General features: G+C 34.7%; 2 protein-coding genes across 3 annotated transcripts; one reads left to right on the top strand and one right to left on the bottom strand.

Annotated features, from left to right (window-relative positions):
- Positions 1-1,299: 1,299 nt before the first annotated feature.
- LOC123916553 (zinc finger protein VAR3, chloroplastic) lies at positions 1,300-7,523 on the top strand. The gene is made up of 8 exons (XM_045968030.1): positions 1,300-1,727; positions 2,977-3,094; positions 3,490-3,872; positions 4,561-4,677; positions 5,022-5,147; positions 6,665-6,757; positions 6,975-7,109; positions 7,207-7,523. The coding sequence occupies exons 1-8, from the start codon at positions 1,393-1,395 to the stop codon at positions 7,319-7,321; spliced, it is 1,422 nt and encodes a 473-aa protein (XP_045823986.1). The 5' UTR covers positions 1,300-1,392; the 3' UTR covers positions 7,322-7,523.
- Positions 7,524-8,848: 1,325 nt separating this feature from the next.
- Positions 8,849-15,501, bottom strand: LOC123916896 (pentatricopeptide repeat-containing protein At1g77405). Of its 2 annotated transcripts, XM_045968471.1 has the most exons (5): positions 12,111-15,501; positions 10,630-10,697; positions 9,825-9,953; positions 9,423-9,509; positions 8,851-9,330 (listed from the first exon to the last, which is right to left on the bottom strand). In XM_045968471.1, exon 1 carries the CDS (start codon positions 15,429-15,431, stop codon positions 14,112-14,114), a length of 1,320 nt encoding a protein of 439 aa, XP_045824427.1. In that variant the 5' UTR covers positions 15,432-15,501; the 3' UTR covers positions 8,851-9,330; positions 9,423-9,509; positions 9,825-9,953; positions 10,630-10,697; positions 12,111-14,111. The 2 variants fall into 2 exon arrangements, with proteins under 2 accessions (XP_045824428.1, XP_045824427.1); XM_045968472.1 differs by having other exon boundaries at positions 8,849-9,330; positions 9,423-9,953.
- Between the last annotated feature and the right edge of the window lie 284 nt (positions 15,502-15,785).

Genomic DNA, 15,785 nt, shown 5'->3' with positions numbered 1-15,785 from the left:
TCCGTCTTTCTAGCATTCAGCACTTTTCAATTGTGCCATGAAAAATTTTGATTTTTTAAATAAAGTGATTTTATTTTTTTTCAAGTTGACTAAATGTTAGATTTGGGTTTCGGTCCTCTTGTACAAAAAAAAAAGACTAAGTGCTAAAATTTACACCATTTAAATAAAGTGATCTCATTCACCCATTTTTCGCAACATCTTTTTCAAAGACATAATAATCGAGGAATCAATCAGAGAACTCATGACTGCAAATGTGTTAAGAAAAAGCGAATGAGGAGAAAATGGTACATCTATGCACTATATAAAGATGAGCTAAAGGCTAGAAAGATTGAACTACCCCTACCATATATTTAGGAGGAATCAGTAGAGACAGTAAAAACGGTTGCTTTTTGAAAAAAGATCACACTATATGGCGCAACTCGTGCCATGCGCCAGCCATGTATTACGCCAAAGGAAACATAAAGCAAAGAAATCTAAGCAAAAGATCATGATAAAACTCGTCATAAGCACTATGCCTCGTGCTTGGGGGTTGTGTATAGGATGATATGTCAAAGGCCCAATAACAAACCTAATAGGCTCGCCTCTTAAGTCCAGCCCACTCAAATAGCCACATTGTCCAACTTTCCCCATGATGATACGATCTAGACCTAAAGGAGATAGGGGTTGGAAGGATACCACGATGGAACACACGCTCCCCTTAGGCGGAACTACCAATTAAGAACGTGGGACAAAGTTATCCCACCATTTTACAGTTATTTTAAGCCTATATATAGCACCCCTTCATTTTCCGTAGAGGTTCACGTTCCAAATACTGATCAACTCAAAAATACAACGCTTAGCCTAGAATACTATCTAACCAAGTACATACCCCCATTATCCGTAGCAGGTACGCATATAAATACAAGCATAACCCTAGTTATCAAGATACACAATATTCACCAAATTTTCATAACAATTTCATCTCTTTCAAATACGGACTTGAGCCTCGGAGTGCTAACATTCTTGCAGGTACCTTTTCCATCCGTGCTAGAATACAAAGTTACCGTAACAATTACTCATCTCACCAATGGAGTCATATTCGTTCTGCCCATCTAAAACATTACTTTATTCAGCCTTTAGTGTATTGGGCTTTAATCCGATCCGAAACATGTATGATGATGTTATCATTTTCATGTATGTAGTCTGGACAAAAAAAATTATTTATTTCCATAAAATACTTTTCGATACTAAAAAATAAACCTTGCCAAAAAAAAAAAAAACCACTAAAAAATAAGCCGATCCAAATCCCATTATTACTTCCTTCTATCCTAAAACCCTTTTGAAGTGATTGCATTGATAAACCTCTCTATTTACGAATAACAAGAAGAAGAAGAAGAAGAAAGCAAAAAATCAATGTCAAGTTTAAAGCTCACACTCTACGGAACCTCACTGTTCCGCCACACTCGAACTCAAACCGTAACTACCAAACTCAACCATCCTTTTCTCTTCTTCAAACCACTGCACCGCCACGGCACTTCTTTCTCCACCACCGCCGCCGCCGCCACCACCTCCACCGCCGCTGAAACTGCATCTTCCGTCGATCATCCTTGGCCTGAATGGATATCATTCGTTGATCGATTGACCGCCAAAGGCTATCTCTCTAAATCAGACGATAGTGTTTACTCCAACAGCAACCTCTTGAAAGATGCTTCTCTTAGCTTCGCTCGTGACCGTTACGACATTTTCAAGTTCGTTTTCTTTCCTTTTTTTATTTTTAATTTCAATTATCTGATTTCATCTCGATTTGATTAATTGTCCACGATACACACGAATTCATTCATCAGAAATTTAGGTTACTTGCTTTTTTCTATTAATTTCACGAAGGAATTAATTAACTATGATAACTGTTGTTGATGTTGTTCAAGTTGATGATGTAATAATGTAGCATGAAACTGTATTTATGAGAGGATTAACATTAAGACTCTGTTTGGATAAGCAACTCAATTAAGCCCTTATGACATAAGGACCAGTTTGTTATAGATTAAAAAAAAGTGATGTTTAGAAAATTGGTGGCTTGCTTGCACTTGATTGGGAAGTTGTTGTTCATCATTCTTACCGGGAAGCAAACCAATGCGCAGATGCTTTAGCAAATTATGGTTGTTCGATGGGCTCGGGGATTTGTTTCTTTGATGCTTGTCCTAGTAGTATCTGTAACTTGTTGCTTTTTGATTTATCGGGAAATACTGCCCCTCGTGTAATCTCTTTGTAGTTGCTTCCTTTCGGGCTTAGGCCCTCTTTGTTATAAAAAAAAGTGATGTTGATATTCAATAATTTAGGGATAAATATTTAAATTTTATGGAAAAGTAGAATCATTTTGTGTTTGTTTATCTCAATAAAAACCACACACTTTTTTAGAAGAAAGTGTATTTCTGAAATTAGATGCTAAGGATTACTATTAAGGGCTTCTATGGATTGACCCATTTGAGCTTAGCTACTGGTATAAGTACTTGTGAGTATATTTGGGAGAACTTATGAAAACAACTTATGTCATATTCATAAATTGTTTTCAGCTTATTTTCATATGCTTTCCAAGATAGCTTATGAAAACAACTTATAGCTTATACGGAAACAATTTAACTTTACTTGAACTTTGGTTATAGATTCAGCTTATGCATAAGTGCTTATCATGATAGTTACTTGTGCAAATAATTTTACAATTATGGACATTTTACAAAATTATTTCTATAAGCTCTCCCAAACAATCTTACAATTACTTATGTCAGTAGATAAATTCAAATAAGCTAATCCAAACAGACCCGAATTTAACTCGTGTTGCTTGTTATCTTGTGTTCTGTTATGCAGATTCATATTAATATAACTTGTGTTGCTTGTTATGTAGTGCAGTGTTGTGTTTTGTTATGTAGATTGCTTGTTGTGTTGTGTTATGCAGATTTGCATTGATTTAAATTGTGTTGCTTGTTATGTTGTGTTATGCAGATTGCTTTCATCAAAAGATATTCAAGCAGTTGTCAAGGGAGGGTGTCCTAACCTTCTCCGTAAAGCTGTTAATTCGGCTAAAAGGCTGAGAGCTCATCTGCGATTAGAAGAAGGGGATGTACGTGTACTGTTGTTATCATCTAGTTTTTAGAAGTATTGTGTCTAAAAATATTGGTTAGTTGCAATTTGAAAGTAATATTTAATAAGCAAAATGCTAGCAATATAAACTTTTGAGATGCACAAGCGCTCTTTATTATTGGATGAACTACTGAAATCTCGTGCTGACGATACTAATGAAGAGTGGATTTGAGTTATTTAGTGTGGTTAGCATGGAATTTTTACCCAAGTACTAAATAGTTTGTTGAAAAATGAGTGTTAAATAATATATTGCTAGCCTTCTTGAATTAAAAGTGCGAGATGTTCAAAGTTCAATGTTGTCATAATTATATGAGATTTCATTTTCTTTCCTATTTGAATTTGAGGAGATGATGACACAAGTTTACTTCTATCCAGGTTTGTAGTGCTTGTAATGTGCGAGACTCTTGTGATAGAGCTTACATGATTCTACAGGAATCTGAAGCTGATGTTCGAACTGTGGATATAGTGCGGATACTTTTGTCTTACGCAATAGATCCACTTGTTCTTTCTGGAGGAGAGAAACCACCTGGCCGAGACGTTATCGAATCATCTGCGAGAAAACTTCTATCTCAGCTGATTGAGTTGAGCGAGTTGTCCCCTCCTCCTGCTCCTGTTCCTGCTCATTCAAAGTCCACTGCACATGATTCTGGTGCAAAAGACAAACATGATTCTGGTGCAAAAGGCAAACCTTTAAATTTTAGAGCACTTATGTTATCTAAAACTCTTGAGATGAAGAAAGGTGACTGGGTGTGTTCAAAGTGAGTTATGTTAGCTCATGCAGAAATATTCATAGCTTGTCTAGTAATTTCTGCGTGTCCAATCTTTATTTTGAGTGCATTTTCACATAGAATTTGAAAGACATTGTTAATATGCAGAACTAAAGTTTCTCCATTCATTAGCCATTTGTCTGCATAAATTAAGCTTGCGATCCATCATCTAGCAATTGTAAATTGTACCTTGTACTAATAACAACCAGATATTATAGATATAAAATCATCTTTTGGAAAATTTGCACCGAGAATTATTTACCTTTTGTTCATGTTTAGTAAAGTTTATTTGCTGTGTGATGTATTCATTCAGAACTATATTTGACTGGTGGATTTGTTTTATATATCATTTTGGCAAAAATTCACCTGCTTCGCCCCATAAAGTGCAACCCAGATGAAAAAAGGCCGCGAGACATTTGATATGTTGAGGTGCGGGTTTGAACCCGCAATACTTCTCTTCTCCGCACTTAGTGTGTGTGACTTTCACTGCTAGGTTCTTTGACACTGTCAAAAAAGTACACTTGCTTATTTCTTGTCATGAATACCAATAGTTAAACTTCCCACACAATTACTTTTGCGTTAATAGAAGTGTTCTATGTCTACATCTATAATTAAGTGTTGGCTATTGAATGATTTGATCCTAAGAGTCAGTTCTTTTCCCTCCATAAATTTTCTGCAGATGCAACTTTATGAACTTCGCTAGGAATATGCAATGCTTACAATGTGAGGAAGATAGGCCAAAGAATATTGACTCTCCTAATATTGAATTGAGGGCAGGTGATTGGACCTGTTCTGAGTAAGTCTTTTATTTGCTTGCGACCTTTTTCTCTAAAGCATTGTAAACTCCTACTGTACATGTGATCAGCTTCCTTTCAAAAGTTTGATAATGCCAGTTAATAACAATATAATTATATGAAGTGCCTCTTGGCCTCTTCTATGAATTTTTGTCACACAGGCTTTCTTTCTCTTCTATATGCAATTATGCATGTAAAGCTGACTTGTATCTTAACTGCAACAATTCTCCTATTCCCCCTCTATGATGTCCATATTCCCATTGTCATCAAATAATTGTGTTCTGTTTTTCCGTTTTTGGTGTCTATGGAATATTGAATTGCTGACTGCTCTTTGGTTTTGCTACAGATGCAAATTTTTGAATTTTGCCAGAAACACGAAGTGTCGAACATGTCAAACAGAAGGGCCCCAGAGGGTCAATAGACTCAACACGAATGAGGTTCAAATGAAAAAGGGAGATTGGACATGCCCACAGTAAGCCTCCTATTTTCCCTGTCAAGGAAATTCCCATTGACATATTTTTAGTTTTTGTTTTTTACGATAGCAAATGTACCAATTTTATATCAACTATTGAATTTCGACAACTGCTGATAAATTTAAACACTGATAGATAACTTTGACACATTAACCTGGTAGCCATTTTTAATCGATCTTAATATTCTGTTACCCACCATCTCATTCCTTTAATAATTTCTTTCATTTTTCATGCGTTGTCTCTCTCTTTGAAGCCTGGTAAAGTAACATTTCTTTCTTGGTTGGGCTCTTATTGAAGCCTAATCCAGTAAGCCAGAAGTGGAAGACTTGTAAAGTACAATCTATAGTGTTGTTTGCTTGCAACTACTTTTCCGGTTTGCCCTGACTTTTTGGGGCTTTCTTCTACTGAGATATCTTTCTTTGGCTGTATAAAAAATTCATTTGTTTAAAAATTCCCTTCAGCTTGCTATCTGTTTTATGTCTTCTTTTGCCTTTGTATTTACATTCAGTTGGACAGCTTTATTTGGAAATTCAGCTTTGATAGGTACATGGGTATTATGGGGTGCCCAAGTCCCACATCGAGTAGTATGGTGGGATGTTCGGTCGAGTATTTAAGTGGCTTTGTTCTCCCCCCTTGATAGCTAAGTTTTAAGGGAGGGTTCCCAAAGTGCTTGATACTTATCAGACTCATCCTAGAATTCTTCAATTATTGCAATAGTTATGGGATACAATTTCACCTGTTATTGAAGTCCTCAGCAAACTCATCCATATGATACTGGCAATTGATGGAATACATATAATAATCGCATCTAATGTAAATACTCTACTGTAGTGAAATGATTGGAATACACTCTTCTAAAAAAATCTTAATGATTGATTTATGTTTTAAAAAGTCAATTTAATTGCCTCGTAAACTAAATTAACTAATGTCTTTTTAAGAAATGTTTTGACAATTTAGAGATCAAACCTTTCTTGAATATTGTGTTTACAAAATGCGTCAAAAAGAACATGTTGCTAATACTAACATTCTTCTTGTACAATATTGTAGACATGGTTCCAGCTCCATATATCCCATATTTTCCCTACTGTTTCTGTGCTTTCTATTGCCATCTTTTGGTATATGGATGAAGTTTTGGCTTTGGGGGGATTGTGGTGATCATATATATATGATTTTGATTTTAAACTTTTGCTCTTAATTAAATCCCCTTTTCCCTTTATTTTACCGCATTTCTTGTATGCATCAGCATTGTATACATCATAGTATTACCTGAAAATATTATCACTGTTACCATTATGCTATTTCAATAATTTATAGATCCTTTGTGACTCTTTAATTCATCTCTTCCTAAAATTGTTAATCACTGTTCTTGTGCACAAACATCTTTGAATTTTAGCTGAAATTAGCTACATCTTTGATGGTTAATAATATCTCATTACACTCTAAAGAATAGAATCAATATGTGGACATTGACTTTTAATATTTAGTTAAAGTGTTGTGAATTTTCCTGTGTATGTAGGTGCGGGTTCATGAACTTTTCTAGTAAGGTCAAGTGTTTGAAGTGTCCTGAGCCAAGGCCCATGAAACATCCTGGGGATTGGAGTTGTCCTAAGTAAGTTTTTCTGTTGCTACCATCATAAAAACTTCTTTCTCATGCTAACCAAGTTGCTTTTGGTCATAGTTCAGATATGAATTGTAAATTCTATACTGTTGCTCCTTTTATTTCTTTGCCTCCTGTAGCTGACATTTACTTGGAGGTGTTTCCCGTCGTTTCTAGTTTTTGGTCTTTTAGCTCCCCTTCCTATTCATGAATTTTTCTATGAATGTAGGTGTGATTTCATGAACTTTGCGAATAAAGACGCGTGTTTTCGTTGTCAAGAGTCAAACCCAAATCCCAATAAATATCCTAGAGATTCTTCAAACCCAAATTCTAAGAAATATCCTGGAGATTGGAGTTGTCCAAAGTAAGTCCATTGATTTTCTTCCCATCAACCTCATCCCATCAAATCTTGTTGAAATTAAAATCTTTTTTCATATCATTTCCTGTATTGCTTCCTGTAGATGTGATTTCTTCAATTATGCAAGAAATACGACTTGCTTGAAGTGCAACACTAAACCCCATGGAGAACAACCAACCAATGAGGATGATGAACATACTTGGAGGAGGCCATACTGATAAAGTAAACTACCAGGGTTAATCTTGGTGAGGTCGTGATTGTTGTTTTTGGTTGTAATTTTTATTTTTTACAGATGCATTATGTATCCAATTTCGTTTCTCAAACTTTTCATTAATGTCGAGCTAATAGCTTCACCTTTGAAAATATCACTTAACCATTGGAGTGTTTTTGTTTGATGAGAGCTTGTGAAGGATTCCTTTACGGTGGCATTTAACTACACAAATCCATTCAGTTGTGTAGCATACAAAAATGAGTTTTTCACCATTGATATATTGTTAAAAAATTTAATGGTCAAGATTGCAGAAGGGAAACTTGTATAGTGGGTTTCTTATTAAATTTTTGGCATTCGCAAAAATGTCTCCTACTTTAATGAAATTTCATTTATGTATTTAATATATATTTTTAATGAATAATTAAAATTAATTAATTCATTTTTTTTACAATTAATTAATTCATTTTTTAAACAAGTATAATTAATTCCCATTGTATTTTTTTTTTACATATGTCTTTTTTAACAAAATTAAATTTAGGGAACTCATTTTTTTATATCATCTAAGTATATGCAGGTGTTTTTTTTTAAATCATTTTGTTCAAATAAATCAAAGTTTATTTCACTATAAGGTAGAAGAGCCAAATTGTCGAAATTTGAAATTTTAATTTTAACTATTTGTATGTCCAATTAGACGATATTGAACGGTTGAGATAAATAAAATTGAATTCATCGGTCAGTTTTTGGAAAACTAGGTCAAAGGTGAAGACCCTTTGCTATTATCTAGGTCTTTGAGGTAAAAGTTGTGAAGACAAGCTTCTAGATTGAAGTTAGTTTGATCGTCTGAGATTGAAGAGTCAGAATGTCGAAGTTCAGAATCAGTATGCCCAATTAGGCGATATTCAATGGTTGAGAAATTCAAATTTATTAGTTGGTTTTAGGCAAATTTGCTAGTATCCAGGTCTTTGAGGTGAAATTTTGTTTCAACTTTTTTTTTGGTTACAATAGAGAAAACAAAACAAAAAGACAAAACAGAAGCGAAAGCTACTCCCGGAAGAAGACTATCCCCTGCGCATCAGCGAGCAGGAGCATAGAGAGGTCACTTGGGGGCGTAGAGATTTTTACTAAAGATGAGTCAGATAACACACCCATCTTTGCTAAGGCATTCACACACGCATTACCCTCCCGTAGCGTATGGTTAATCGCAACCTCCCAATCTCTAGTGAGGAGTTGACGAATACTGAAGACTTCATTAGCGAACCGGTGGTGAGCAGACACACCTTCCCGAATAAGGTTAACTGACTGAAGCGAGTCTGAAATGAAGAGTCAAAATGTTAATAAGTTTTTTGTTTCTAAAATATAGAAAATTTTGATTTAGTTTTTAAGCCGACCGTTGTATATTCATATTAATGTCAAACTACGAGATTTTTTTTAAAAAAAAAATAGAAAAAGAAAATGTTAACATGTATCCTAAGGACACATATATTAAGGTATCAAATGTAAAAAATTTAGCTTATAAAGTGGCATTCAATTTCACAAAGCTGGAATTTTAATTTTTACAATAAATAGTACTATTAAGATCTTTAACACGTACTCTTGGAACACATGTTAACCATTCTTGTCCTGTAATGTTATTTTTCAATATAATTTTTTTGCTTTTGATGATTTCGACAGGAACCTATAATACTGTAATTTTAATTTTTACGATAAATAGTACTATTAAGATCTTTAACATGTTCCCTTAGGACACATGATTTTAGTGCTATTTTTTTGCTTTTGTTTGTGAACCATTCCTTTCCTGTAATGTTTTTAGATATAATTTAGCCTTATTTCCATATTGTTGAAATTGGTACGCCTGTTTTTGTGTTGTTCATTATATTATACATACATATCTCTTCTTGAAAATCCCACATTCTCATAACCTCCTGCCTGGTGAGCAAACAAACCATAGATGTGTCTCCTTTTCATCCCACCACTATCACAACTAGTAGCATCATTCATGCTAACATCATCCAATCCCTGAACAATTTACACGTTATTCTAAAATTAAAATCATAAGTTGAAATACAGATTTAATTACAAAGGACTCTGCAGTGTAAATTTGAATGTACCTCTGTTGCATCATTCATGTAATTTTCTGAAATTGGTACTTCACATGATTCAACATTTTCTGAATTATCCATTTGACGCTTCCAAAACTATACCAACGGTAGCACAAAAACAATACAAACCTAGTTATCATAATATATGCAAAAACGCAACCTTATTCAAAACAAGTATAAAACAATGCAAAAATTACAACCAAAAGACAAAAATTCATATACTTGAATGAATATAAGAAATATCAATTAGTTAATCAATCAAACATAGTAACTCTACGAGGGATAGACATTTGATCATGTGCTCGGTGCTGTCTGTGCATGCATATTAAAATGTGTTTATGTAACAGCAATTCCTTATTAACCTGTAAGTGTATCCAAATTAACACAACAACAGTAAGAAAGTGTTTATACCGCCTCCAAATTGATAGTGCCACCTGAAGTTGAAAGTGTGGCGGTTGAGACACTACCAATAGCTGAGATAATCCATAAACCTCTAGCCTGTTGCAACTCAGAAAATTCCTAGACTTTTGAAGCAATGTTCTGCAGGAGAAAAAAAAAATCAAAAGTGTAATGCTCCCAATATTTGCAAGAACATTTGGCACAAACTTGAAACGATCATGAAATAAAATCATTATGATTATCAGTAACATAAAAGAATTAATGGATCAGATATGTCTGAAATCTTAGTGGTAGCACTTTTATGACCCCTTGCCTCCCTACATTATTTTCTTTACTACTATCGACATCATATCAACATCACAACTCTGTCCACTTTTCCTTTTAATAGAAAAATAGTATATATGAAAATCTGATCAGTATTTAATTTTATCATTAATTAAAAAGCTTAGTTCCACCTTTCCTTGCTCTAAGTGGCCAATATGTGTGTGTGTGTGTGTGTGTGTGTGTGTGTGTGTGTGTGTCAGCAGATGCAACCTCCAAGTAAATAAAATAAAAATAAAAAATTCGGATAGAAATTCAGAAGCTAAAAAAATACTGGATTCTTATGCTTTAGGAGTCATCTTGTAGTCATAATATCAACACTCAGTCATAATATCATTCTGAGTTCTAAGTCTTAAAACAGCACATAATATCATTCAGATTTATATTTCTCATTTTCTCTCTTTGCCATATATTTTCCCTGCAAATTAAATTATAAAACATATACTGCCAAAACATAGGGGAAAAATCCATATTCCTAATAAAATAAATAACATACTTCTCCGATTGCAATGTCGATGATATGAGGAAAGGAACCCATCTTAGCTGAATCAGGCATCGACTCACCTGACAATAAGAAACCACAAAAAACATTAGAAAGTGCAGATAAAGAACTTCTGAGTTGTTACGATAAATATAAGTATCATCAATATAACGTCATGATGAAATTCTTGATACTTTATATGCATGTTTTAGCAATTGCAACTTTGATTATTAGTTTATTACACATAGTGTAGTGCAGAATTTTATAATATTATCGTAATAAAATCATAATACCCAGCTAGTTAATATTTTTATATCTCACACACACACACACACACACACACACACACACAAACACTTGTATGTGCATGCCATGCACATAATGTATGCTTGGTTAGAAGAATTTCACTTGTATGGTGCAGTAACTAGTGAATCAGGTAATGCTGTTTTCTGTCTATAATTTTACAAATGCAGAAAGGCATTGTGGCATATATAGATGAACATTTAAACATAGCCATCTAATTTAATTGTAATGATATTTCCTTTAATTTGTAATTAAAAATGAAAAAAAAATAAATGCATCTCTCTCTTGAAGATTGGCAAAACTTTAGATACAAGAAAATTGATATTATGCATTGGAACTTAAATGCCCTTGCTCATTATGATATTTGCATGTCAAGTTGTCAATAAAAAAAATATAAATAAACAGCTAAAATAAAACATAGAACCAATAACATTTGAGCAAAACTTCAAACCTTACTTTTAACAATCATTACCAGATTGGAGTGATGCTCGACCAGTAAATAAACCATGCATATTCAGTTCACAAAACTGGTGAGAATGGTAGAGAATCAATCTATGTTGTCAATCTTGGATTGTGGAGCGGCCGATCCTAAAATTGGGATTGCAGGAGTTGAGACAGCTCCTATTTGATATATTTTGGGACGGCGGCTGACACAAATGGGAACTGGGAACATAGCTCGATCGCAGCAGAGGATAAAGTGAAAGAGAAAGCAAAGGGTATGTATATTAGGGGTTTTCTGATCTAAAAGCCCAAAAATACCCCTATAAGTACTCAACTTTGAGGGTTTTAAAGACTTTCAACCCTAAAAACAATTGCGCTCCTATAGTGGCGCCTCCTTTGGAAAACACATGTTTCTCATGAGCGAACACGGCCGCAGCTCTATTCTACACTACCTACCCTTGTGCGGGTGATGCTAGCCCATGTTCCTCTCCACTCCAAGCCTATCACACCGCCCAGACCGCTATTGACAACATAGGAATCAATCACTCCGGCAAAAACTCACTGATGAAGAACCAGTATAACCAGTTTTATATGTTTTTTATTAGATTTTTTGTAATTAAAAAACCAATTCAGACTAAAACTATTTTTTTAACCCAATAAAAATATTCAATGTCAAGTTAAAATCCCAACATATGACAATCAGTCCTGAGTAAATGTAAAGACGGCACCCCAGTAGGAGTAGGACCACTCACAATGACACCTTGAGATGAAATTGTTGAGGATTCTAAGGTAATGTGGATCCAATGTTATTACCACCACCAATGCTGGATTGAAATGGTAGATCGGTATTAGACAGTTGATGAATACTCAGTTTAACATATAATTCAGGTTGTGTTCCAGAATCAGCTAGTCCTCTCAGTTGCATATAGAAAGATCCCCAGGCAGATAACGCCATATGGTCTACATGATCCATGCATTTACTTCAAAACGTCTTCTTAAACAAGAAACTTTGACCTCCCATATTCAAAAATTTATTACCAAGCTCTGTTGACAGATAGAGTATATTGACAAAATTTAAATCCACATATTAGAATACCATAAAATATATGAAATTCAATAAAAAAAAAATTACCAACAAGAGTGTCAAAGCCTTAAATTATATTATCTGTAACTATAGTTTGAGAAGAAAGACTAATAATCCTGCATATCAAAATAGGGTAGTTTCTAGTCTAGCAGATAAAGTTTCTCCTGGGTGAGCATTATTAACATACAAATGAAAGAAAGGGAAAGGACACAAGAATCAAAGGTAACGCCACAAATGTAGAAAAAACAAGACAACAATAAAGTAGAAGATAAATTAGGAAAAAATTATGGGAAAGCCAAGGTATCCACACAAATAAGGAAACCACTATCCAATAACATGTACATGTTTAACATAAAAAAAGAGAAGCTATATCACATCTTACCAAACCTTTGAAGCACGACACAACGCCGACACATGTAATAATGTTTTCAAAATGGAAGTGATTGAACATAAGCACATGTGTCAGTGTCAGACAGAGTATTGAACTACAAAAAAAGAAAAGGCTTCATGTTGAACATGGGAAGGTCCAACAGCAATTATAAACCTTAAACACAGAAATTTCAACGGTAACCAACCACATACCCATTAGATAAAACTCAACCTTCCATGACAACATTCAGACAATGAATAGCCCAAGAACAGAAAAATGGCAGAAAAGATATGAAAGTATTAATTACTCCAAACCAATGTCATAAAAAGGTCACAAACTCAATTACAAAAAAAGGACCACATCACAACAAAGGAATCTCAAAATGACATACCAAAACAAGTAGCCAAGTTGTTTTTATTAAAAATTTAGCTTAGTAAGGTCACTAGGTCTCAAAATGTGTAATATGTATATGCAGTTTTTATAAAATAGTTTTTTTGTAATTCAAAATGCAGAACAAAATCAAGCCAATAGGTTTGATCTAGTAGTGAGGGATTTGGGTAATATGCATGAGGTCCTAGGTTCGATCCTCATTGGCAACATTGTAAACCAAAAACAAAATGCAGAACAAAATCATATCAAGGGTGAAATTAATTTAAACAAACATTTTGCCAACATCATAAAATAAATTACTATTAACATTTTGGGTACAGCTGTGTTTGAGCAAACAAACTACATGTCCAAGTGCTTTTGTCTAACATTGTTAAGAACTAGTGCGTCTCACATTCTTAGTGCGCCTTAGGTATAATAGTTGAGATACAATGGGTTATCCAAAGACCGAAATAATCTTGATATTCCGACCTATCAAACATGATTTGAACATAATACTTTGCAATTTCCTTTTTTCATGCCCGACAACCAAAATATTTTCTTTAAGTCTTGTTACATCTTCGTGGCTCTGGGATGATAACTCGTTCTACTCTTACGTCCTTCCTTAAATATTATTTTTTTAATCCCTTCATCCTTCTGACGTGATCTCAAAATCTTTCTCTCTTTCAGCAATCACTCTTTTTCCTATTGCCCGCCCTCAATAGTTGTACTTTCCAAAACAATTTCCCTTCATCTTCTTTCAGCAAACTTCACATCTAGAGTTCCTGCTCCTTGGCTAACATTGTTGCCATATGTAAAGTTTTCCTACTCAAAGCATTTGCAACTACATTTGCCTTTCTCGAATGATATTGTAGTGCATAATCATTTATGAAATCCATCCATCTTTGTTGCCTTATGTTTAACTCCTTTTGGTCATTCAGGTACTTCCAACTCAGGATACCCTTTGCGAGTCATAACCGGTTTAACTTTCATGGTTTGCTTGTACCTCTCCAATATGCCATCTTTTATCCTCTGGTGCACTTCACCATGAAGCAACCCATCCTCTCCTTTCAAACGAAGCCCATCACAAACCAATTTATAAGTATACTCTCGAGGCACAGATCCTCTATCAACCAGCTCAACAAGAAAACTCCAAGCATCAACAACTCTCCCAACCTCACAAAGCGCGTGAATAATCGGCGTATAAGAACTACAACTGCCCAGTATCCCATTCCCACCACCAGAATTCAACCTTTGCATATCCCTCAAAAACTCAACAGCCTTATCAATCTCATTGACAGCACTATAATATCTTATAAAAGAATCGTAAGTAACACGGTTAGGAACACAACCTCTTTTCTTCATATCCTCAAACAACTCCAAAGCTCTTCCAACACGGTAAGTCTTACAACAACCATCAATCAAGGCATTATAAGTAACAACATCAGGAACAATACCTTTAAACACCATAAGACGAAAGAGACGATTGGCTTCATATAATCTCCTGCGCACTGCCTTCCTACATCCACTAATCTTGACACCATACCTACAATAAGAACTTATCAAAATAGTGTAAGTGAAAACATCAGGAGGAGAATGAAACCCAGGAAGTTCCATCTGTTGAAGTAAGTGTCTTGCTTTGGTGAAATTCCCAACACAGCACATTGCATTAATCAAGGCGTTATAAGCTTGTACGTCGGGTTTGCAACCGAATTGTCTCATTCGGTAAAAAGTGAGTAAGGCTTGTTTTGCCAAGCCTTGTTCTCCTAGGAGTTTTATCAAACAGGTAACGGTCGCGGTGGTAACAAGATTATTACTAGTATTTGATGATGATGATGATGATGATATTTGTTTGAGGAAAGTCCAGAGAATATTGGTGTGATTGGATTTGGTAATGAGAATGGCCATTTGAAGAGAAGTGGATTGGGTATGGATGAAGTTGAAATGGGAATGAATCCAATGGAGGAATTCATGGGATTTACGGAGAGCGAGGTTGGTTAAGTATGGGTTTGTTGTGTGGGAGGATGAAAGAGGTAAGGAGCGGTGGCGGAAGATGTTGGTGGTTTGGCAACCGATGGAACGGTGGGATTGGAAGGAGAAAAGGGAGATGGAGCGGAGGAGTTCGGTGACGGCGTCGGGAGTCCATGTTATTGAGGGATTGTAAGAAGAACAAGAAGAGAATGGAATGTCTTTGATGACTGCTACAAGTGCTTGTTTTGCGAGGAGATGTTTGTTGTAAGGACGAAGAACCATATTATTATGCACCTGTTTGTTTCAGTTTCAGTTTCAGTTCAGATTGAGGTTGGGATTTGGATTCGAGGGTCTGTTTCTTAACGTTATTGCTGGGAATATGAGATCTGGAATGTAACATTGTTATGTTTGTTTCAAGTTTTGAAAATTTGTTCTCAGGAATTTTTTAATCCCAGGAATGTTAATTACACATAACTTCTACATTTGTTATTCCTATGCTAATAGGGTGGGAATATAACATTCCCATGGGAATAAAACTCAACTTCCTATAACTTCTCATAACTTCCCACTACCACTCACATTTATTTGCATTTTTATTTTTTTGAATTTTTTATTTTATATAAATTTTAAAAACAT

This window comes from Trifolium pratense, linkage group LG3 (genome assembly GCF_020283565.1).
Source record: "Trifolium pratense cultivar HEN17-A07 linkage group LG3, ARS_RC_1.1, whole genome shotgun sequence".
Classification (NCBI taxonomy): Eukaryota; Viridiplantae; Streptophyta; class Magnoliopsida; order Fabales; family Fabaceae; genus Trifolium; species Trifolium pratense.
The sequence above is the reverse complement of the archived record's forward strand: the minus strand, read 5'-3'. Positions and strand labels throughout refer to the sequence as shown.

What these genes read in the sequence shown, in the direction of transcription:
- LOC123916553 (XM_045968030.1), top strand. Translation starts at nt 1,393, where the DNA reads ATGTCAAGTTTAAAGCTCACACTCTACGGAACCTCACTGTTCCGCCAC. An exon ending in TGCGATTAGAAGAAGGGGAT is followed by an intron (nt 3,095 to 3,489) that starts GTACGTGTACTG and finishes ACTTCTATCCAG; the next exon opens with GTTTGTAGTGCTTGTAATGT. An exon ending in GGAGATTGGAGTTGTCCAAA is followed by an intron (nt 7,110 to 7,206) that starts GTAAGTCCATTG and finishes TGCTTCCTGTAG; the next exon opens with ATGTGATTTCTTCAATTATG.
- LOC123916896 (XM_045968472.1), bottom strand. Translation starts at nt 15,431, where the DNA reads ATGGTTCTTCGTCCTTACAACAAACATCTCCTCGCAAAACAAGCACTT.